Source organism: Drosophila ananassae, chromosome 3L (assembly GCF_017639315.1).
Source record: "Drosophila ananassae strain 14024-0371.13 chromosome 3L, ASM1763931v2, whole genome shotgun sequence".
Lineage (NCBI taxonomy): Eukaryota > Metazoa > Arthropoda > Insecta > Diptera > Drosophilidae > Drosophila > Drosophila ananassae.
The window spans coordinates 11,944,385-11,967,524 of record NC_057929.1 but is presented as its reverse complement, the minus strand read 5'-3'; the positions used below and the strand labels follow the sequence as shown (position 1 = coordinate 11,967,524).

The window sequence follows — 23,140 nt, the reverse complement described above, 5'->3', positions numbered from 1 at the left end:
TATGGACATCACAGGGTCCCTGCATATGAGAATCCTGGATTTTGCAAGGGGTTGCCCCACAAAATTAGGAAAAAAAACGATCCAAAAATTTGTGTCGGGGGTTTGACCCAGATCGACGGAGAATCGATGCAGAAATCTTTTAAGGTATTCCGCTCAAGAATCGGATGCCATTTGGCCGAGATATGGACATCGCAGGTCCTATATATGAGGATCCTGGATTTTGCAAGGGGTTGCCCCACAAAATTAGAAGAAGTATCGATCCAAAAATTTGTGTCGGGGTTTTGACACAGATCGACGGGGAATCGATCCATAAATCTTTTAAGGTATTCCGCTCAAGAATCGGATGCCATTTGGCCGAGATATGGACATCGCAGGTCCTATATATGAGGATCCTGGATTTTGCAAGGGGTTGCCCCACAAAATTAGAAGAAGTATCGATCCAAAAATTTGTGTCGGGGTTTTGACACAGATCGACGGGGAATCGATCAAAAAATCTTTTAAGGTATTCCGCTCAAGAATCGGATGCCATTTGGCCGAGATATGGACATCGCAGGGTCCCACATATGAGGATCCTGGATTTTGCAAGGGGTTGCCCCACAAAATTAGGAAAAAAAACGATCCAAAAATTTGTGTCGGGGGTTTGACCCAGATCGACGGAGAATCGATGCAGAAATCTTTTAAGGTATTCCGCTCAAGAATCGGATGCCATTTGGCCGAGATATGGACATCGCAGGTCCTATATATGAGGATCCTGGATTTTGCAAGGGGTTGCCCCACAAAATTAGAAGAAGTATCGATCCAAAAATTTGTGTCGGGGTTTTGACACAGATCGACGGGGAATCGATCAAAAAATCTTTTAAGGTATTCCGCTCAAGAATCGGATGCCATTTGGCCGAGATATGGACATCGCAGGGTCCCACATATGAGGATCCTGGATTTTGCAAGGGGTTGCCCCACAAAATTAGGAAAAAAAACGATCCAAAAATTTGTGTCGGGGGTTTGACCCAGATCGACGGAGAATCGATGCAGAAATCTTTTAAGGTATTCCGCTCAAGAATCGGATGCCATTTGGCCGAGATATGGACATCGCAGGTCCTATATATGAGGATCCTGGATTTTGCAAGGGGTTGCCCCACAAAATTAGAAGAAGTATCGATCCAAAAATTTGTGTCGGGGTTTTGACACAGATCGACGGGGAATCGATCCAAAAATCTTTTAAGGTATTCCGCTCAAGAATCGGATGCCATTTGGCCGAGATATAGACATCGCAGTGTCCCACATATGAGGATCCTGGATTTGGCCAGGCGTCGGCGTATAGCATCGTTTTACTAACCTTTCATATATGGTTTTTTATTCAAATTCTTATTCTAGTCCGCCCAAAACGTTAACCATTTATTATTTAAAGTGAAACGATGTTGAATTCAAAATGATATATTGTCTAGAACCTTCACTTTATTTCCAGAGCTCCTGTCACTCCCGCTTGGTGGCGTCATTAATTTAAATATTAGTCAGGTAGGCGAATTTATGTTAGTCTTAATACACTTTTAAGCATTAATAGAATTTGGCTAATTGAAATACATATGCACGAAGTAACCTCTCGGGGCCCATTAAAAGAGATACCATCGGTGGCCCGTGGCCGTCAGAGCGGCGGATAGGCGGCGTTCTTGGCGTAGTTGGCTGCCACACAATAGTTTGTGGCAGCCCCGAAGAACGAGCAGACGCCGTTGCCCGTGGACGGACTCGCGCCGAATCCGCCGTAGCAGTTGCCGTAGTTCTGGCACGACCGCAGCTCCAGGGGCCCAAAGTTTAGGGCGTAAGCTCCGGGCGGCGGCGGTGGTGGGGGGTGTGGCAGATTCACATATTTGTGCATGTTATTCCCCAGGGGCGCCGGCACCAGCTGGGGGGCAGGGTCCAGCAGCGGCCTGGAGCCCACACTGCGCTCGTTCCGGCGGAATTTGGCTCGGCGATTCTGGAACCAGACCTGGAATATGCGTGGGAGTTATTTATTGCGTACACGGTATCGATTTTGAGTGGAATGTTTCAAAATTGGCAGAGAGAAGCGAGCGTATCTGCAGAATAAATTGCAACGTTTGGAGATGTTCTTGTACTCTGCTTGGCTTCAGATCATAAGGACACTTCAGTTTACCCCCACTTTCTTTTTCTTTTTCCTGCTATCTTGTTTATCCTTTTAAAGTATCCTCGCGGAAATTCCTCTCGCTTATTTATTTAAAAAATGCAATTAAACTTTAATTATGAACTCACCTGGACCCGGGCCTCGCTCAAGTGCACCTTGGTGGCCAGCTCCTCGCGCACGAAGGCGTCGGGGTAGTGAGTCCTCTCGAAGACCTTCTCCAAGGCCGTCAGCTGGGCGGAGCTGAAGGTGGTGCGGTTGCGTCGCGGTTTCCTGGAGTGACCGGCTGAAATATTTCCTGGGCAACCGGGAAGACCACTTCCACCGCCGAGACTGCCGCCACCGCCGCCGCCGCCTGCAATCAGAGAGCCATTAAATGAGGAATTTTCACTTTAGTTTCGGGCTTTCAGTTTTCAGTTTCCAGTTTCCAGCTCAAGGGGTCGAATGCAAAATCACTTTGGCTGAGAGGGAGCGCCTCGACTGCGTTTGGCTCGTAAATAATCGATAAGTGCCAACGGATATCAATTAATTCAGAACTTTTCGTTACTTTTATGGGTTGTCGTGAAACCATAAAATTTTGCATTCCGTTTGATCCTTCGAGGAGCGGGGGCCGGGCCGCCCCGAGGGTCATAAACAAATGGCATGGACCATAAAATATCTTTTGACGACCCGGGCGGACAGCTGTCTACTAATTTCGTCGCCGAACAACATTTACGATCTATTAATTAAAGTGAAATTGTGACATTAGGCGGCCATTAATGGCTTTTCCATAGAACTGGCTTTTGGAAATCGTTTGAGGAATGATTAAAAATATATTCCCTGGGAGATAATTGTCGGTTGGGTTGGGTTGTGTGGGAAGAGGTGAAGCTCGATTCAGAGGCGCCTCCAATCCGGAGCCACAATATGTTAGAAATGAAATCCAGACCTCTCGCCGGAATTCCTGCCGCAGTCCCCAGTTCAGCTTCAGGGTGGCCAGTGCCTGGATTCCGTATCACATCAGATATCCTCCTACCCACGCCATTTGTCTCAATTTGTCAGCCGAGCTGTCCACGAAGTTGGGAACTGCATCGTAGATCACATCGGGGCGCTGGAGTACTCCGCAGGCAGTGGGGAAAAAATTGAAACAAGAGCAACTGCACCGCCAACCAGTGTCCCTGGGGACGGGCTAATGGCAGGGGCAGGGCAGGCGGGGACCGGGTTTAGTGAGTGAGTGAAGGGAAGATCTTTAATTTGAATTGCCAACGAGCGATAAAAAACAGTTGCAGCTTAATAAAAAACCAACAAATCGAAAGGGAAACCTCAATCAGATTTGTGCAACGGCAGCCGCAGAAAGGGGCAGTTGTTACGGCGGATGCACAGTGGAAAAATGCTGGGAGTGCCACTACGGAATGTATCTCGAAATGGAAGAGACTCCTCCTTAAAAACTGTTCTAAAATCACAGAACTGGCTGGCCTTTTCGCTCAGTGCTGCTGATCCGACTGGCACATGTTACAATCCAATGGAGCGACGAAAATAAACAGGGGAAGGAGGCAGGCGGAGGCAGTGGCCGTGTCTCGCTCTGGGACTGGTGCTGGTGCTGGTTACAGGGGCATGGACGGTTTATATGCTCCACTTGGAAATTATAGTCGTGGCCGCTCGCTACTACCTCGGATGCTTCAAAGGCATGCGGCCACTGAGGGAATATCATGTCAGCTTTGATTACGTTTTGTCATGTTGACAATGTTGAAGTGTTGTCGGCTCGGAAATGTTTCCTCCGCCGCGGAATGAATGGAAAGCGGGGGGCAGGGCCTCAGCAACACGGGTGTTGCTGCACGAGAGTGGACAAAAAAAGAAACTGGAAGAATGGAAAAAGTTTGCGCGAACTGGTTACAAATTGGAAGAGCTTCCCTGCTCATCAACGGAAGCCGTGAGTCGCCCGTTTTCGGCCAGGACTCCAGGACAGGAGGCCATTGTGCCGAGGCCGACAGCCCAGTGGCAATATGTTGACAGGGGCTGGCAGGAGGAGGGGTTATGCCGCAACCGCAACAGGAAAAATGCACGCAGATGACATTGCAGCGGCGGGCGGCATCCAATGAGCGACTGTCGCCCACATCTGCCACCTAATTGTCATCCATCGCGCACACACATTTATTTATAATCCGCATTCGTCGAGCCGTACACGCCAGGTTGTGTACGTAAACCACCGATTTATGCATGTGTAAAGATATAGCCGCCATGATTATGCACTTGGGCCGATAATATCATAAATTCTGTCGGCCTGCGAGCTAGGATGCATTTATCATTTATGAATTAGGCCACAAGCTCACGCTTAACCTCACAAAGACTCCGGAATTCATAAGTGCGTAGGACTCAGGACTCCGCCTCCGCCTCCGACTCCGTTGGCATTATGCATTCTGTTGCACAGACACACGCCTCCCCCCCACCCTGCCACACCTGGGGATTGTGGCAATCGAGAGGCTTTTAAAGTTTAACGAGCTGCCGATTGTGGTTTTGCCGGCAAAGTCAACCAGGAGTCCTGTTCTCGGGCAGAGGACATTTAGAGATTTTTGTCAGGATTTAAAATTTATCACCAGCCTGCTTGGAAATTAAAACGCTTTGTATTCTCCTGAAACTTTAATTGACTTGAGGCTTTGTCCTGCACTTTGCTTTCAAATGCAACAAATCCGATGAAAATTAAATATTGTTTCCAATCAATTTGCTTCCTCGGACTCGGAAAGGAAGAAGGACTCACCGTAGTTGTTGTTGAGCTCCAGGGGCAACTTGCTCTTGCCGTAGCCGTCGTGCTTTAGCTCGATCAGGTTGTCCACCGAGAACCTGTGCATCTTGTCCAGGTCCCGGATACTGCTCTCCGGGTCGATCAGTTTGTCGTCCGAGTCTATAGATTGCGAGTGGGACGGATAGGCCTCGCCGGAGACCGCCAGGGAGTGCGACCCCGTCGGGCCGCAGTAGAAATTGCCCGGATTGCCGACGGGCAGCGAGTGCAGTTGCTGCTGGTAGTTCAGCATGGCTGAGAACCTGTATACTATGTGGCTGACTTTGGCCTTTCAATCAACTTGGTGCAACACTTTCCACTAATTTGGGAGCGAGATCGCGACGGGCTGCGACTTGAGACTCGGAATTCAATTCTTCATTTGTCGACGCCAATTGCGGGATGGTGATTGAATTAATTTCGGCCGCGGGGCATCCTGTGCGAACCTGGTAATTGGATTAGCACACAACACATAAACGAGTTAATTACGATAATTGTCGCGACGATACTAAACCGTGCCAAAGTCGTGTGCCCACTGAAATTAGCCTCAAAATTAGCCCCGAAGAGTGCTCCGCATGCTGGGTGCCCTGCCTCGAGAGTCGGGGAACATGTGTTGCCGCGATCCGGTGCTCCGTCTCTTTCCGATGCCATAGAGTGGTCCGGTGCTATTATAAGAACCGATCGTTCATTGGCCGCTGCCGGGGACCAGCGTAGGCCCGACATCTTGGGGGCGTTGCCTGGAAAACTGTTTGGCTGAAATACGAGGTGAAAAGTAGCGACAAGTTTTGGGCACTTAAGGAGCAATAAATACCAATTAGCCGGTCGGCTTCTCCTGCCTGTCAACACAGGACATGTGCTCTTGTTCCTAGCAGGATGTGCACCGGGTGCATAAGTCCTGGCACGCCTCCAGAGCTCCTGAAATGATTTCCATAACCACAGTGTGTTGTTGATTTTCCCAGCCAAGTGGAGATCGGAAGGCGGAACTGGTTAGTGAACTGCATCTTAGTCCTGTGGCAGATGTATTTGGGTGTTACTGTGCCCTGTCACTATGATTCATGTACTAACTAACTTTTCGTACACATTTTTATCCTCATTTAAAGCCTGATTATAAACCAACTTCTGTGCAACTTTAAACACAAATCCAAATCTCTTTCTTAATTAAGGCCGGTCCAGTGACCTCCTTTAGTTTTCAGATTTGTTTGGCGAAACTTTCGTGACTCGAGTCCTCCGTCGGGGCTGACACATTCGTGGCTCCTGCATTTATGGGCACCCACATCAAGGCCTCCTTTGGCACTAAACTATCCTCGGCTTCCGCTCATTAGATGTCCCCCGCAAAGCCGGCTATTAATATTCTAATATTCTCCTCCGGAGCTGCTCCTCGGGAAGCTGTCTCCGGTTGTGCCTTACACACATTTTCCCTTCCAAATTGAGCTGTCACAAAAGTTTATCCAACTACTTGACACTTCGCTGCCGCTTTTTGGCCATTCCAGGAGCTCCTCCTCGCCATCCCACAGAGTACTGAGTACGGAGTCGAGGAGTCCGTCCGGTTAGCTTCTTTCTAGTAAATTATCTCACGTTTTCGTGTGCGAGGAAAGTTCTTGAGGAATGTTGCGGTGTGTATTTTTAATAAAACTTCAAAGTTTCTCCTGCTGCCACGCTCCACTATCGTGTCTTGCGAGCCGTTTTTCTCCTCAAGCTCAATTTTGCCTCCGTTTTTGGTTTTTCGAGGTTTATCCTGTTTTTTAGTTTTATTTCCTTGTGTTTCCCTTCAGCTTTCCGAATTCTTTGTCACGAAGCATTTCTCGCGTGCTGCTGGCAGTGGTGTTGCTGCTGTTTTGTGGGTGTTATCCTTGTAATATGGTTACCCAGACCCAGACCCAGACCCACAAACTTTGGCCGGAAAGTCAGAATTCGAGGAGACAGTTTTAATGCTGTCAGATAGCGGCAAAGTAAGTAAACTTGTCGGAGCTGCGAATATCGAATATTGTGCGGCAATCTAACGAGATAAGTAACGTCTGCTGGTGGGGCATTGTGATCCTTTTGGTTTTGAGTAAAAAATAATTAGACATATGTACCTCCAAAACTCTTTAGTCCCGGGCGGATATCATCAGTCCCGGAACCGGAACAGCTCCAGGTCCTGCGTGGCGCCCTCTAAACGATTTTGACAGCGTTTTTCTAGTTTCCCGCACACACTTACCAATTTCAATTTCCTTTGAGCCGAGTGAAAAGCGGGGATTTGGCCAAGTTCCTTTGAAGTTCATGTTGTTTGTCAAGAAAATGAATTTCACTTGACGGCGATTATGTGGCAAGCATTTAAACGCTTTTCGTTCAATTTGCTGCTGTTGCTGTTGGTGCGGCTGTTGCCGTTTTCGCGAAAGTTTTGTAAAACATTTCCGTTGTTTCAGAATATTACCGAACCGTAACGGAACCGCAACAGAGCGGCAGGACCTGCAGCAACTAGGAAGCAGGTCGGGGGTCGGAGGACGAGGAACAGGAACCCATCATGCGTCCCTCGTCTGTGTCTAAGCCCGAAATGCCAAACACGAATGGCACACGTTCTCCCTGACAGCGGCCAAAACGCTGCGAGGGGTGCAAAAGTTTCGCCTAAATCACTTAACAGAAAACAAGTGTTGGCATGTGCCCCGCGTCCCGGCGGACTTCCTTTGCCCCATCCTCACACACCATCCAACACCCAGCCCACCACCCAGCAAAAATATCGCAAAAGTTGCAATGCAAACTTTGAGAATACCCTTTGAAGAGTCGTCTAGAGATTCATTCTGATTCTTTGAAGAGGGTTAGTCGCTTTTGGCTCGGCTGTACACTGTATTTGTTCCACCTGGCCCAAGTTCTAAGCCCCCAACTAATGGATATTAAATATTCTAACCCTGACTTAAATCCTTCCTGCCGCCTGCCGACTCACCAACTTTGGGCATCAAACAGCACAACAAAGTTGACGGCAAATGAAATATAATAACAAGAAGTAACCGGAAGCGCCCGGCTCGGCAACTTTGCGGCTCAGCCACGCCCCCAGGTCCTTGCCTTGGGGGGCGGCAAGGCGGTGCGTAAACAAAAAATCAATTACTGCTGCACATATCGCATGAAGGGCTGACAGGAGGGGCTCCTCGGAGGCAAGTCTTCAGGCGGTTGAGATCACTGGAATACCTCAGACTGCAAGCTGGGGGTTCTGGGCTGAAAGAACTCATCAATCAATTAATTCGAAGCTCAACATGCAACATAATTAATATGCCAATTACAGCATGTTACAAACCCATTCGGAAAAATGGCAGACCCCGGGGCTGGTGTTCAATTACCGGGGTACCCGGCATAGGAAAGCAAAAGGGGGATTTACATTAATTACGGCACGCAAAAGCTTCTTGACTTTTATTGTGACATAGGCCCGAAAACTTGCTGGCTCCGACCCCTCCGAGCCCCTTGCCCATGGAGCGCATGAATATTTCATAGTCTCCAGCAACCAGAACCAAGCAGTTTTAAAAGCCATGTTACGAGACTTCTTGCGGAGCTCCTCTCCGGTCGGTCAGATGTCCATTTGGACACTCACACACACACACCCTCTCCCGGAGAAAGTTGGGTCGGTGGCCGGCCGGACTTTTCGGCTGCTGGTCAGCATCAATTTTTCAAAGCCCTTACCGAGGCAGAAATGCTGAGGCATTTTCGATTTTTCCTCCTTGTTTGCCTCTTAAATGGTTTGCATAATTTATGCATTTTTTATGCCGAAAACATTTGAATTTTGTTGAGCTCTCTGCCGTCCATACATTGAATATTTATCCGGAGCGGAGCAGAGATTGGAACGGATTACGGATCCGAGGAGGCTACGGCCATCCTGCTGGCCGCCCATTAGGACACGTTAATTAGAGTTGCGCCTTTGGATGGTGTTCGGACGTGTATCATTGCCGTGAGAGTGGCTATTTATGATGGCAACATTGTGGGGCATGCAGCAGCAGCGGCAACAGCATCAACATCAGCAAAATTCAACCGCAGAACACGAAAAATACCACAAAATTGTGGTTTTCGAAAACCTGGGCGTGGGCGCTCTGGCCCGAAAGAATTGGCTACGGGCTTCCTATTTCTGGTAATTACGGGCGAGAATTCACTTCATTATGCGGCTATTTTCAAAATTAAAAACTCTTCCTCTCCCCGGCCCCAGACTCCGCCGGAATCACTTTCGCCTTTCACTTATTCTTGGCAAAAATGCCATTTTGTTGATTGAACATTTTCAATCGAGTTCTGCTGCTGCGTTTGTTGTTTCGCCCAGTTTTTCCCCATTTTTGCAATTTGTTGCTGTATAGTTGTCATTCAGTGAGCTGCAAAGTCAGCAGCATTTAAATTTCGCTCACGATTGTCTCCGGATGAGCAGTGGAAGTGCAGCGAAGCAAGCTGGCAGCGAGGCAGGCGGGCGGGAAAGAAATAACGCGAATTGAAAATCAACGGATACGGAACGGATGTACGGGTACTCAGACCCGTGCTCGTATCCGGATGATTCTGGGGCATAACTCCTTCGCCGCCTCCTGGGGGGCGGTGTCGGCGTCGGCGTCGTGCCCTTTGTGTGTGCCTCTGCAGCTGTCAGTTGGTAGGAAAAACTGTCACTGCAATCAGATGCAATTAGAGCATCCAATGCCTTATCACACAAGTGGAGGAAATGCCTGGCAAGGAGTCCTCAGTCGGCGAAATGGAATGGAAATGGAATGAAGAGTGAAAGTGATTGGGTCCCTGTTCATCTTTACGGCGGATCTCTTTCTTGTTATCCTGGTTCCTGGTCCTCGCCAAAGGCAAACTCGTTAGCTGAAAGATCTGACGGCTTCTTGGCCATGTTCTCTTTCAAGGGAGCGAGAATGTAAGGAAAACAATTTCCCAGGTTAAAATTTAAGCATTAATAAATACATCACTCCACTCGTCCTTGTTTTTCCGCCTGTGCCGGTCGCTCCTCTCGAACTGCACTCGAGATCCGCATTACAGTGGCGCGGCATTATTAAAACGCCATCTCCGCCTTGGCAGGCATCATTATTTTTAAAATTCCGTTCGATGCATAAGAATGAATTCATATCCACGCTGGGCGGCCGGGCCAGATCAGACCAGACCAGAGCAGGACGAGAATTAATGAGTGGGCGTGGAACAATTGTTGCAGCAGAGCTTGCGAGTCCTGAATTCTTTAAGTCCTGCGGCTGCCTGGCTGCCTCGGAGTGATAAATCAAGTTGAAACTTTTTCAGTGGCAATCCGGGGAATATTTCATGCCAAAGAATCCCGGCCAAAATCCACACGGCGATGGATTAGGACAGGTCGGGATGAAATACGGTCCTGAGGCGTGAGCAGATTTCCGCCGCACGGGCTTTATGTGCGAGAGGGCATAAAAAGGTGTTGTGTTTCGCCAGTGTCTCCACCAGTTTTTGTTTTTGCTTTTATGTCCCTCTCTAAACACGCAGCACACATGCACACCCCGGCGCCAGGTGTGTGTACATTAAAAGCCATAAAAAATTCATAAAATGCATTCCTCCGGCAGGCCAAAAACCAAAAAAGCACACAAAATACCAACTAAAGCACCCGTCGACATGCAAAGTACACACAGAACATAAATTCTGGAATGCTTTAAGGCTATCCAGACCCGTCCAAGTCTCCCGCTCCAATAGATTATGAGCTAACCTGCGAGGTCTAATGAAAACACTATCAAAAACTTCAGATCCTGTCCATTACTTTAGCTTTTATTGGCCATTCGTTGGGAGCCCTTTCTTACTGGGCGGACTTCTTCATGGCGCGACCTCCTTCGCGGAGTCCATTCCGGAAACTACGACGCACCTTCTTCAGATAGCGCATCCTTCCGTTGCCCTGGGCCTTCCGCGACTTGGCCTTGCGGGACCAGTTGAAAGACCTGGTCTTCGGCGAGGGATACCCGCAGGCGGCGCACTTCGACTTCTGGATGTGGTACGACGAGGATCCGCAGCGCCGGCAGATCGTGTGCGTCTTGACGTGGCGCTTGCCAAAGCTAGTGGTTCCCTTGGTCATACTTCTTCGCTTAGATTCGCTTGGGTTCTTCCAGAAAGACAAGTTAAATTCTTAAAAGGCGGACACGTGCTTACGATTGAGCATGAGAAGAAAAAAGGAAGATTTTGGAGATGCAAGTTCTGAATAATGTTTCGATACACCAGTATTTGTATATCGATAATTGCATCGATATATTAAAGCTTGCATGGTAGTTCCTTAACCAACACTGCTTTTTTATTGCAGGTTTAAATTTTAAACTTCTGAGGGAATTTTAGGATTGACTTTACCTTCATTTAACTTAATTCTTCTGCCATTTGCCATTTACCGCGAAATTGCGCTCAAATTATATCAATCTTACGGCGTAATCATTGAAAACTTATCAATTTTCCTACCCAATTTAGTCGCTCAAACTCGTACATCCGCAGAGACGACGGGACCTTGGAAAATGTAAGGAAAATCAAATATTTATGATATGTTTGAGCAACATTTTGGTTCGCTGCTTCAGCTTTTGCTTTTTCTCGGAGCCTGCGGCAAAAGTAAACTACAAATTTTCGGCTGCATTTTTGTTTGCCTTGGCATTTGGATTTATGTGGATGGCGTTTGAAAATTCAATTTAATTCTAATTTTTTTCCCGCCATAACCAATGCTGCTGTGGCTGCTGCTTCTGGGGGATATCCTATGAATTTTTGAAGACCTCCGCAGTCTTGGCCCGCTTTTGGCTCTTTTGCATATCCCTTAAGTTATGGTTTAGCGCGAGTCGTGTTGGCTGTGGCGAGTAACTGATTTTATTCCGGAGAAGAGGAGTTTTCAGTTGGCGGTTTTAACTTCTCTAACTTTTAAAGAAGTGCAGGACAATGTATTTTTAATGCAAGCCAAATAAAGCGGAGGCTTTTCTTAGACGGCGTCTCGCGATACTGCTTTCCCGATTACAATATTCATATTTCTTCCTTTGTGCATGTCCTTTTTCACACAACTCCTGCTTTATTTTCGTAACCTCTCCATGATCCGCCTGTTCATCCAATATGACAATTTGATTCTTTCACAATCAATAGACCCTGTTGATGTTAGAATTTGTTGCATTGTTAACTCCCAGCTTCCCAGTTGAAGTGCCGCATGCAGCATTGTGGCACAGGATATGCAGGACAAGGCGGAGCCTAGGCTCCTCAGTGGCTCACTGGCTCACTGGCTCAGTGGCAATGCATTATGCTAAAACGTCTCTGGTTTCAGCCCTCAGCTCCACGAGCTTGTCTGTCCCCCTGTCTTGTCTGGAATTTGCTTGAATCCTCCGGGTACTCCGGATAGAAGGCAGTGCCATGTCGTGGCCTGTTGTTGGGCTGTCGGGTTCGGGATTAAATTGCGACTTATGCTAAGCGAACTGGAGGCGTACTGGGGGCGAACTGGAGGGGCAAATTGAATGGAAGCTCGTTTATATTGCTCGACTTGCGGCATGGTATTGATGCTGTCGCTGGATTTGTCACTGTCTCGTTCTGCAGTCTGCAGCCGTTGCAGGAAAGTTTCCGGGCCCAGACCAAGTTAATAAATGCCTGGCAATTGGCAGTACAAAAGAATCCTTGCCCAGGCAATTCCCATTACTGGCACATTCCTTGGCAGTGCATGAAACGGCCATTATCGGTTTTTCTGGAGCCCAATTACAGAGGCCTTTGGCACTTGGGCCATGTTGATGGTCCAGGTTCCCCCACCCCGGCAAATAACTAAAAAAGTGTCTCTCAAAAATAGCACAATGCCAGTCGTGATTATTTATTCTGCAGCTCCCACTGTATCAGCAGTATGGAGTAGGTAATGACCGAGTTCCCTATCGCCATCAGTCGAGAACGTTCCATTTTGAAGAGTCCCATAACGTAGAACTCCGGGGTTTTCTGGACCAACTGCAGCTGCAAGCTCTCAAACTGCAAAGAATATGTATTATTGAACGAGAAATATCAATGGCTGCCTCAACGCTCACTGCTGTCTCCAGACGTTGATCCAGCGCCTGACTGAACACTGCCCGATCTGCCAACATTGTGGCCATTTCCCCGCACTGATCGTTGATCACAAACGAAATATTAATGGTCACGAAGCTATCCAAGTAGTAGAAGGCGGAGTATGTGAGGAGCAGAAGCAGGCACCAGTACGATGAGCACAACCCGGTGTTCTTGTAAAAAAAAGAGCAGAATGAGTAGTATATCGTGGCCATGGCGGAGAGATAGTAGACCAGGGTCATGCTGAGGCTCTGGATCTGGAAAACTTCCGACATATCCTGGCACGTACTGTGCACTTCCGAGTGCTTCTCGGCCAACATATCCACTTGGTCGGCCAGGGAGCAACATTTTGTGGCAAAAACCCCGCCCCGACGATTGCGAATCCGGCAAACCGATTCAGCTTCCCGCATCAGGTCCTTCAGCTCCTTTCGCAGAAACATGTGGTGCCCCTGGATCTGGAGAATGGCCAGGTAATACTGCCCCGCGATAACGTTGAACATTGTGGTGAAGGCGTACAGGACGAATAGGTTCAAGGCCATGTCGGATGTGATCTTTTTTCGCTGGGCACTGTGATCCAAAACGGAGTGCAGCGTGTCGGCCATGAAGGCCAATGCAAACTTCACCAGGATGCCCCTGCGACTTACTCGTACAACCTCAGGTCTATTGCGGATCATTTGAATCAGTTTATTCCAGAGCCGGAGAATCCTGCGGCGCTGCCACCACCTGCTGGCCAGAGCCAGCAGAACGGCTAGGGTTCGGACCAAGGTCATCATCAGGAAGAAGTACTCGTGCATGAGCCGGGCTTCGGTCCAGGACGACCGCACTGTTCCGCTGCGGATGTTGAGGTAAAATATAAGAAGAGTTACTCCGACGTTTTGGAACGCCGCAAAGATCGTGGCCCGCCGGGTGGCCTTCGCCTCTCCTGTCCGCCAGTCCACCTCGAAGTTCACCACTCCCACAACTCGGCCGTAGAAGTAGAGGAAGCGCAGGATGGTCACGACCGGGTCAGGCATATTTCCCTACTGAAGGACACCGCCAGTCGCCACTTCCTCAACAGGATTCGGGCCTGTGGTAGCGACCTAATGAGCCTCATGATAAACGACCGGGGATTGGACTGGGACCATTGAGTGAAAACAATTAATAATACGAGGGTAGCGTGTTATTGAGTTATGGATTTTAAAAGTTCTGGAGGTCATATTGAATTAGGAGTATGGAGTGTGTTAGCATGGAACCTCCCAGGGCAAACAGAGAGGCGTAATCCATTTCGAACATCCCGAAAACCCGCAGCTTGAAAGGATTTCGGGCCAAGTTCAGAGTAAAGTTTTCAAACTGAAATAGGGAGGATTATTAGGCTTGTATCGGGGCATTCAGGGGAAGATCCACTCACCACAGTTTCCAATCGCTGATCCAAGCCAGGCTGAAAGGTGGTTCGCTGCTGGAGGAGTCGAATCATCTCCGCATGGGCGTCCAGCAAGTACATAACGTTGAGGCCGTTGAGCCAAGAATCCAGATGGTAGAATACCAGAAAAGCTACTCCCAAGCCTCCGATGTAGATGTTAAGGAGATCCGCAAAGGCCTGGTACTTGTTGATGCTGAAGAGAAGGTATACGTTGCCCACAACGGTCATGTAGTAGGTGAGGATCATGCAGAGGATCTGCACTTGGTAGGTCTCCGCCAGCTTCTCCGTCAGGGCGTGCAGTTCGGACTGGGCCTGGGCTATCTCCTCCAGGCGATCGGCCAGGCGGCAGCACCTGATCATATAGACTCCCTTCCGATTGGGTACGAGGGACTGCACTTCGTTGACCACGGCCCGGAGCTCCTTGTTCAGGAGGCTGCAGCGGCCCCGAACGTGGGCCAGCGCGATGAAAAACTGTGTGATGATCACATTGATTATGGCTGTCAAGACCATCATGGACCAGACTCCCACGGCCCCGACGATCGTTAGCCTCCGGCGCAGAACCAAGAAGACGACCACCATCTGCAGGGTCTCGGCCATGAGGGCCGCGAAGAACTTGTTGACGATGGACCGGCGGCAGTACTGGAGTATCTCCGGGTGCAAGAGGCTCAGGTTCATGTACTCCGTGAAGAGCTCCATGAACCGGCGGCGGTGACACCAGCGACTGACCAGAGCCAGGAAGACGCAGCAGATCCTGACGATGGCGATTACCATGAAAACATATGCGGTCATGGAGTTGGCTCCGGCCCACATGCTGCCGATCGATTGCCGTTTCAGTATTTGCAGCAGCAGCATCAGGAACATGGTGAAGTGCGAAACGGCAGCCCACACTGTGGTTCGCTTTGTGGCCCGGGCTCGGCGCGCCTTCATGTCGTACTCAAAGTTTATGACGCCGGTGAACCGTCCGTACTTGTAGCAGACGTACAGGCACCATTCGACCAGGCCAGCCATGGCGGAAAACTAAACAAGGCTCTGCCAGGCGGATGTTCCTCATTGTTCCTCGTTGACCCCCGAGAATTATCCACGATAAGATGCAATCGACAATCAGTTAATTAGGGCTAGTACTGTGCCCTTCGAGCAAATACCAGAGTGATTTATTGGTTGTGGGCTAGTAGTTCTCTACATCGTATTGTATCAGGAGTATTGCATTAGTTATTAGGGAGTTGACCACGGAAAACAGGGAGGCGGGCTCAATGGTGTAGGCCCCAAAGACGGACAGAGCCAGGGGATTGCGCGCCAAATTCAGCTCGAAGCTCTCGAACTGAAAGGTAGAATGGCTTGGATTAGGTTTCCCGTTCTAGGATCGACTACTCACGGCAGTTTCCAATCGATGGTCCAACCCATTCGGAAGAGCAGATCGTTGCTTCAGGAGCTCTGACATTTCAGAGTGGGAGTTGAGGAGACGAAAGGTGTTGTATGTAGAAAGAAAGCTATCGCTCATGAAAATCACCAAGTAGGCCACTGCCAGAGCCCTGAAAAAGGGCGGCCAGTTTTCCGTGATATTTGTGTACTTCCCGACACTGAAGGCCAAGTAGGCACTTCCCACAAAGTTCAAATAGTACGCTAGCGACATGCAGAACACCTGCAGACTGTAGGTCTTCGACAGTCGCTCCGTGAGAGCCTGCAGATCGGACTGAGCTGCTGCCAGTTCATCCAAGCGGTCGGCCAGGTCGCAGCACCTGGTCACATAGACTCCTCCTCCATTGGGAACCAATGACTGGGCTTCAGTAGGGCGTAGCGCCCCCTTATGACGGCTGTGGCTACATAGTACTGGGTGATGACCACGTTTATAATGGCCGTTAGGATCGAAACTGAACAGATCTGTAGCACCATGAAAACGGTCAGGTACTGCCACATCATGACTACGCCCATCAGGAGCATCAGCGCGTCCAGGGAGGTAGAGCAGAAGCACTTGCTGGCTATTCCAACACGGCAGTTCTGAGTGATCTCTGGGTGTTCCTGGACCAGGCAGCGGAAAGAGTGGAACAGCCGGATGAACTGGCGGCGATGCTGCCAGCGACTCATCAGAGATACCAGGATGCAGCCGAGTCGGAATCCTGCCATAACCAAATAAACTACCTCGTGGAGCACATTCGCTTGCCACCAGAACAGTCGAAAGAACTTTGGTTCCATCGCTTGAAGGACCAGGAAGTAGGTCAGCACTACTTGAGCGAGAGCTGCGTACAAATTGGCCCGATTGGTGACCCGGGTGCGACCCGTTTTCAGGTCGATCTCGAAGTTCAAGACCCCGGTGAGCCGACCGTAGTAGTAGGCGCTGCAGAGACACCATTTGACCGCGTCAGGCATGGCGGAGAACTGAATCGAATCGCCAGCCAAAGGGGTTGAAGGACTCCCTCGAATGGTTCCCGATAGGAAGGGATTAATTATGCAAAGGGCTATTTACTGATTGTACATTGGCAGATTGTGTGTTGTTTGTTGCAGTTCTCGGCTCAAATTATCCTCAGTGGGAACTGAATATCAGGAGCTATCTCTGGGAGTGGGTGTGTTTTTATTTGGTGTACAGCTTGTAGATCGTAACTCCTTAGTAGTTTTGAATATCATACTGAATTAAGAGTATTGCTTTGCTTATCAGAGAGTTGTAGATGGAAAACAAGGCGAAGCGATTCCATTCCCGGCCCCCAAAGTACCTAAGCTTAAAGGGATTGCGGGCCAAGTTGAGCTGGAAGCTCTCAAAATGAAAAGAATGAACTAGTCTTATGTTCGGGAAAAACTGGGGAAAAGTGACTCACAGTCGATTCCAGTCTCTGGTCCAAGCCGTATTGGAATAGTGTCCTTTGCTGCAGCAACTCTTCCGTTTCCTTATGGGCATCCAAAAGCCGGAAAACGTTGTTGGTGTTCAGCTTTATGTCCACGTAGAACAGAATAGTGCAAGGTACTGATATAGCCACGACGATTGGGGGAGTGTCATTGGTGATGCTAATGTCCTTGAAAAGGCAGAATATTATGTATAGACCTGCGATGAGGTTCAAATAGGTGGTAAACGACACGCAAAAGGTCTGAATTCTGAAGATCTTGGAGATGCGGCTCGTGAGGTCCTGCATGTGTGATTGGGTGCGGGCGATCTCGTCGATCCGGTCTGCCAAGTAGCAGCACTTGGTCACAAACACTCCGCGCCGTCTCGGGATGAGGGAGTGAACTTCGGCAATCACAGCCTTCAGCTCCTTGTTCTGCAGCATATATCGGCCCCTTATGCTCGCCATGGCCAGGTAGTTCTGGTATATGACCACATTGTTGATGGACGAAAAAGCCACCACCGCACATTTATGCAAGGCCTCAGAGAAGGTTAGTATGTTCCTACCCAATACGAGGGCAAAGGTTAAGTGAAGTAACTCTAATGTTGTAGTGCAGAGCCACTTGCCAATGACATCAATCCGGAAAAGCTCAGGTCGTTCTGGTTCGGCCAGTTTCGAGGTCAATCTCAAAGTTTGTGACTCCAATGAGGCGTTCATAACAGTAGGTTATGTACAGGCACAGCTTGACCAAGTTGGCCATGGCTCGAAAGGGTACTAAGTCTTCACCGCGAAGCACGTCGTCTATAGACTGAATTTTCGTGCTGACATTGCATTTCGTTCAATCAGTCATCGGTTAATTTACTCAGCGATCAGGGACACCTATGTTTGGGGAATACTGCTGTAGATGCAATCCTTGCAAAGGACTAATGTAACAGCCCAGCCTTTAAAGGCCTATCAGCTTAGGGCTCGGCTTTCGAAGCAAATAGTTTATTATTTATTTCACACTCTAGAGTGGCTGCTGCGACCCTTCCATTAATCGAGGGTCTGGGGTCTGCGGTCTGAGGCCCCAAGTGTTGAACATCTTGCACTGCGTTTTTGTTTGCCGTGGGATGTCGCAGCTCATGGCTTTACAAATATGGCCCTGTTTCGAGACCAAGAGGACAAAGATGCTGCAAATGGTGCTGATGTGGCAGCAGCGAACTTCCATGCCCGCAAAATGTTTGCTCAACACTTATTTTTAGTGAAAGGCTAGCAGGCATTTGCCAAGGAAGGAGGTCTAGGTATAAGCCAGTGAAAGGCATACCTCACTACACTCGGAGAAACGGATGATCTATGAATTAGAATGAAGTTTGTATCTACTTCAATGGTCTCTGGAACCGGAGGGGCTTCAAAGCTTCATTGAATATATAGTACTATAATTTATAGTAGTTCCTAATTAGTAATAGTATTTTTCTCCGTGCTGTTGCAGCTGAAACTGAAACTTCGACGTTCTCAAGTGCATATTAAACAGCGGAAGAGGGCGAGAGTGAGGCCCTCGGGTCGTCATCTGTAGTTGATGCTTCCCTCGAATGTCTCGAGAGTTTGGTTAGCAAGTCTAGGTTACAGGCCACCCAATCATGCATCCGTATATCCATTCATCCAAGCCCCTCCCACGCTCGAATAATGCACTTTAAAATTCCCACCAATCTGCTCGCCTGTTTCTATTTTTAATTTAAACTGCCACGGTCGAAATGGCGGATGAATTTTTATAGTTTTGCATTTGTCATGCCGTCAAATGCCATGGAAAAGGCGGAATTCCCCGACAGCCGGGTGTCGGAAACGCTGTGAATTTAGGCGACAAATCAAATGGAAAAAACGGCTGAAAAAAATTAGGGATCAACGCTTTACTCAAAAATGCAAACCGCCATGCAAAAACGGAAGCGGATGCGTTCAAAATGGTTGCTGATTCAGTTGCTCAGCCAGAAACTGTTGCATACTTTGGGGCTTGCCCATGGACTCTCCGAGCAGGCGGATGCGGATGGTCGACTTGATTAAGCATTGTGGCTGCGGAAATAAGGTACTCTTATTTATTTATTGGGAGAGCGCACCAACGAATATAGGGGTATCAGTTTCAGGAACTAAAAGCGGCATGTTTTCCCATCACGACACAAGCTAAGCAGACATCAAGACATTTTCTATGCAAATGACAGTGTAATTGCAGTCTATACTCGCCCCAAGCCCCCCGCGCGAACTCCATCAGCGTAAAGTTGCCAGAAAGAGCTCAAAGTTTTACTCCTCGGCTCTCAAGTGCAGACGCCATTAATTAATATAAATGATGGCGGTTTCTAATGTTTGTTTTCGACCGGCGCGGCAGTCGCGGCAGGACTAATCACTGGGAACCAGTCCGCCAAACTAGACCCAGATCCCCGCTCGAGTGGCGGAGGAACATGTCGCGTTTGTTGGATGTCATTAAAAAAAATGAAGCAAAAGTGCCTCTTACATTACAACCCATAATTTTCGCATATTAGTCCTGGCTGACGGGGGCTTAAGGAGCTTCAGTTGGCTGGAGAGGGGCTGAGAATCATATGCACTTAACATGCAATTGCGTGCCTAGGACGAAGGACGAAGGACGAACGTCAGGCAGCGGAGAATGGAGAACGGAGAACGGAAAGGAAACGATGGCAAATTCGTCGAGCTGAAAATGAAAACATTATTCATAAGCAGACGACCCGCAGCAGGTCCTGGGACCAGGCAGGACCTATGTCTGGACGTTGTTTTTACTGCCACACACACACTCGGAGCACTAACGAGTCTGAGCCTGGGTAACTGCAAACTTTACGTGCCCCTGGCTCCCGTTTGGAGGCACTTGAAAAAAGGATCCACATGCAAAGTCCTTTCACCATTTCAAACCTGGCTCACTGCCACACTTTTCTCACAGTGGACAGTGCGAAATATAGAAATAGTAGCGAGCTTCGAGTGGCCTCGGAATCTTGAGCGTAATCAGAGGCGATATCAAAATCCCCGTGTGAGTTTCTAATGAACTGGCGTGCTCGGACTGGGGGTCCTTTGCACTTGGTCCGATTTATTGAGCCATAAAGGTGTCAAAATGCTCTGCTAGTTCGGTGCCTTTCATTGTGAATAATTAGAAAGACGTTTGCGTGTTGCCATCCCAATGGCGCCTCCCCTTTCGGGGCATCAGCATAAAAAAATCTCATTAAGCCAAATGTGTATCATAATGACTTTCCATTTACCTTTCCCTTGCCAGGACTCTTTCTCCTTCGCCGTGTTTGCTCTGGGTTTGGTAATTCATTAGGCCGGCAAATGAATGGACACCCGAAGGGATGGGATGGGAGGGTGGATGGATTTCTTAGTTAATCACTGACTGGAGATTGGAGCCATTAAAGAGTTTAATTTGGCAAGGACTGGACTTCCAGGTCTCCCTTTAAAGACTCCCTTTCAGTTCAATGGCTTCCCGTTCGAGATTAATCAGATCCGAATTTGGCAAAAAAGGCAGATAGTTCGCACCGACCCCTGACGATTGTTTGCACAATTTATATGCATTAGCTGACTGTTACTTCATCATCATTAGCAGCTCCTCCCACTGCTCCCACCCGGGGGCGTATCCGCTTTAATTACATGCTAATTATCCACGAATGACTCAACGGGATCGAGCCGGATGAGTTGCACTTCTGGGCTGTGTGTGTGCCTGATTAATTTTCTTAAGAAAGGGACCTGCCACGCCTCCGCGGCCCGTTCAAATAGAAAATACCGAAAACTGCAAAAACGAACAGAAGTCGAGTCTATTTGCGGGCAGGAGGAGCCAAGGAGCAAAATTCACAGCCAAATAGGGATCAAGTTGTGGTCGGAATTCGGCTCGAGCTGTCCTCGAGTGCTTGTCGGACATGGCTTCTGTTCGATTTGGATGCTTTTGTGGTCAGTGTGGTCGGAGGTGGGTGGAAAATTGTGCCATTTCCCCCTACCATCAGCCCACCAGGCCATCAGCCCATCCTCAAAACCGAAAAGTGGATCCTTTTCATGCAGCGTGTGAAATATGCGGAGCACTCAGAGCCAAGCAGTCCTGCCGGGGGCAACTTTTGTTGTTTGTTGGTCAAATTGTCGTAAATTAGTTTTAACACCTGACTGAGTGGCTTTTCGAGTATCTGTTTGTGTGTGCGGGAGTGTGTGCCTGAGAGAGTTTTCCGATTCATTCTCAACAAGTTTCCTGGCCACTTTGTATGTGGGCGAACCCTTTATTCTCGTTCTACAGTGGGTCCTGCTTGGGATGAACAGCTATCTTAAAGATCTTTATACTTTTTCCCATTCTTGTTATATAGACCTACCTGCACCTGAGCTCTGGCCTTTCCATTTGGCTTCTGGTGGTTAAAATTAATGTAATCGGCTTTGTTTAGCCATAAACTAGGTTCGAACATAGCTTTTCAATTAAATCGGAGCGGGAGGGCCGGAAACTCACTCGCCCATTGACTCTTAAGTGGAACGTGTGTTCGAAATTCCCATTTTCAGGTTGGGGGCGGCCCTCCGAAGGTGCCGTTTAAAGTCTCGCTCCCGGGGACTTCCCGGGGCCTCCTTGAACTTCCTTGGACTGATGTCCTATTTACGTATTCACACGGATATGCCATCTGCGGTGGCGCGACCCAGCATCTCGATTATGCGCCTTATGCCTCATCATTAATTACAATGTACTTCTCGGTGGCGCTGACTTTCCGCCGGGCTTTGTGTCCTGGCTTTCGCCTTGTGTCTCCCCAGTGCTCCACTTCCAGCATTGCTTTTTGATTTTGGCCCTTGAAGCCCTTGTGCCGAGGTAGCCGCCATTTTCGCCCCATTCGCCTTTGTGTACGCGTGTGTGTGTCCGTTTGTGTGCATTTTTCATTTCCGCTTTGTCGCTGCGGCATTTCCGTTCATTTTTCACATATTTTTACGCCGGCGAGACGATGACTTCACATATGTGTGTGCCATGTCTGTGTGTTTGTGTGTGTGCTGGGAAAATGAAAACTTGCCTTTTTTGTCGTGGCTTGCAATTCATTTTTCATGTCACCAGCTCCTTCAGCGTCCTTGTCGCCTGGATTTGCTTTAAAGCTTTCGGTAATCCTTTTAGAAATTACATTTTGGTTCGCAACCCATGCGTGGGTTTTATGCCTCTGGAGGGGGACATCTGCCTCCTCCCCCATGCCGACTACAATGTTGTCAATACTTTGAACAATGAGATGATGCATTCATTTTAAGGCTTTCACCTGAGACCTTTACAAAGTGCCACCCACATGCAGTGAGAGAAAAGGAGAGGCTTATAAAGTTGTAATCCGTAAGTACTTCCTTACAGTATAGCTTCTGAAATGGCTGTAAGACTGGCCCCACATTTCCCTCAGTGCAGCCGGGAGCGTTTAGTGCCCTGACCCCGCCCGGGTCTTTGATTTCGGACGGCCCTAAGAAGTCATAAACCACTCAGTGGCCACCTGAAAGTACCACAAATATTTGCCGCTAACCAACTGGCTGCCTGCAAATCTGCTGTCCTGCCGGCTCGTCCTTCCTGCCATCCCCCTCCCCCCATCTCACGTTCGTTTAGTTTGTGCTGGTTTTATGTGCTTTACTCTTTCGCCTTTTGATATATGGCCATCGCAGGCTTCGCTTTTCCACGTTTCCACGTTTCCACCTTTCCAAATTGCCATTTTCCACAGGTAACTTCATACATACATGCCCGCGTGTATGTATACACCTCTATATGTATGTGGATGTCTCTATCGCTGTGTGTGTGCGAAACCGAAAGTGCTGCCATTTATTTTATTGCCACCTCAAGAGCACCAGCAACTCCAGCTGTCCTGGCCGTGTCCTGGACGCGGCGATGAGTAAAAACTTTGAAAGCTGCCATAAAATAAACTCGAACCGAACAAACCCCGCAAAAAGAGGAGAATATATATATATATATTTTTACACAGAATATATAGATGTATAGTCGGGGAGCTGCGGCAGAATCGGGAAGAAAAGAAAAGTGACCCAAATGTTGTATTTTCACAGTATTTGGATTTGTGCAGCGCTTCGTGTGTTTTTATGATGGGATTTTAACGAAATTTGCTTGTCTGGCGTGG

The 23,140-nt window shown here is 48.6% G+C and overlaps 6 protein-coding genes across 6 annotated transcripts; all 6 read right to left on the bottom strand.

Annotated features, from left to right (window-relative positions):
• Positions 1-1,432: 1,432 nt before the first annotated feature.
• LOC6496165 (retina and anterior neural fold homeobox protein 2) lies at positions 1,433-6,923 on the bottom strand. Its single transcript, XM_001960320.4, has 5 exons — positions 5,692-6,923; positions 5,395-5,633; positions 4,863-5,326; positions 2,263-2,486; positions 1,433-1,981 (listed from the first exon to the last, which is right to left on the bottom strand). The coding sequence occupies exons 3-5, from the start codon at positions 5,134-5,136 to the stop codon at positions 1,640-1,642; spliced, it is 840 nt and encodes a 279-aa protein (XP_001960356.1). The 5' UTR covers positions 5,137-5,326; positions 5,395-5,633; positions 5,692-6,923; the 3' UTR covers positions 1,433-1,639.
• A 3,645-nt stretch (positions 6,924-10,568) lies between these two features.
• LOC6496164 (probable 60S ribosomal protein L37-B) lies at positions 10,569-11,014 on the bottom strand. Its single transcript, XM_001960319.4, has one exon. It carries the CDS (start codon positions 10,894-10,896, stop codon positions 10,624-10,626), a length of 273 nt encoding a protein of 90 aa, XP_001960355.1. The 5' UTR covers positions 10,897-11,014; the 3' UTR covers positions 10,569-10,623.
• Positions 11,015-12,629: 1,615 nt separating this feature from the next.
• LOC6496163 (putative gustatory receptor 59c) lies at positions 12,630-13,867 on the bottom strand. Its single transcript, XM_001960318.1, has 2 exons — positions 12,839-13,867; positions 12,630-12,782 (listed from the first exon to the last, which is right to left on the bottom strand). Exons 1-2 carry the CDS (start codon positions 13,865-13,867, stop codon positions 12,630-12,632), a joined length of 1,182 nt encoding a protein of 393 aa, XP_001960354.1.
• Positions 13,868-14,030: 163 nt separating this feature from the next.
• On the bottom strand, positions 14,031-15,261 carry LOC6496162 (putative gustatory receptor 59d). The gene is made up of 2 exons (XM_032450160.1): positions 14,242-15,261; positions 14,031-14,183 (listed from the first exon to the last, which is right to left on the bottom strand). Exons 1-2 carry the CDS (start codon positions 15,259-15,261, stop codon positions 14,031-14,033), a joined length of 1,173 nt encoding a protein of 390 aa, XP_032306051.1.
• Positions 15,262-15,418: 157 nt separating this feature from the next.
• Positions 15,419-16,617, bottom strand: LOC6496161 (putative gustatory receptor 59d). The gene is made up of 3 exons (XM_044715321.1): positions 16,141-16,617; positions 15,626-16,054; positions 15,419-15,571 (listed from the first exon to the last, which is right to left on the bottom strand). Exons 1-3 carry the CDS (start codon positions 16,615-16,617, stop codon positions 15,419-15,421), a joined length of 1,059 nt encoding a protein of 352 aa, XP_044571256.1.
• Positions 16,618-16,852: 235 nt separating this feature from the next.
• LOC6496160 (putative gustatory receptor 59d) lies at positions 16,853-17,780 on the bottom strand. The gene is made up of 2 exons (XM_032450163.1): positions 17,057-17,780; positions 16,853-17,019 (listed from the first exon to the last, which is right to left on the bottom strand). The coding sequence occupies exons 1-2, from the start codon at positions 17,778-17,780 to the stop codon at positions 16,853-16,855; spliced, it is 891 nt and encodes a 296-aa protein (XP_032306054.1).
• Between the last annotated feature and the right edge of the window lie 5,360 nt (positions 17,781-23,140).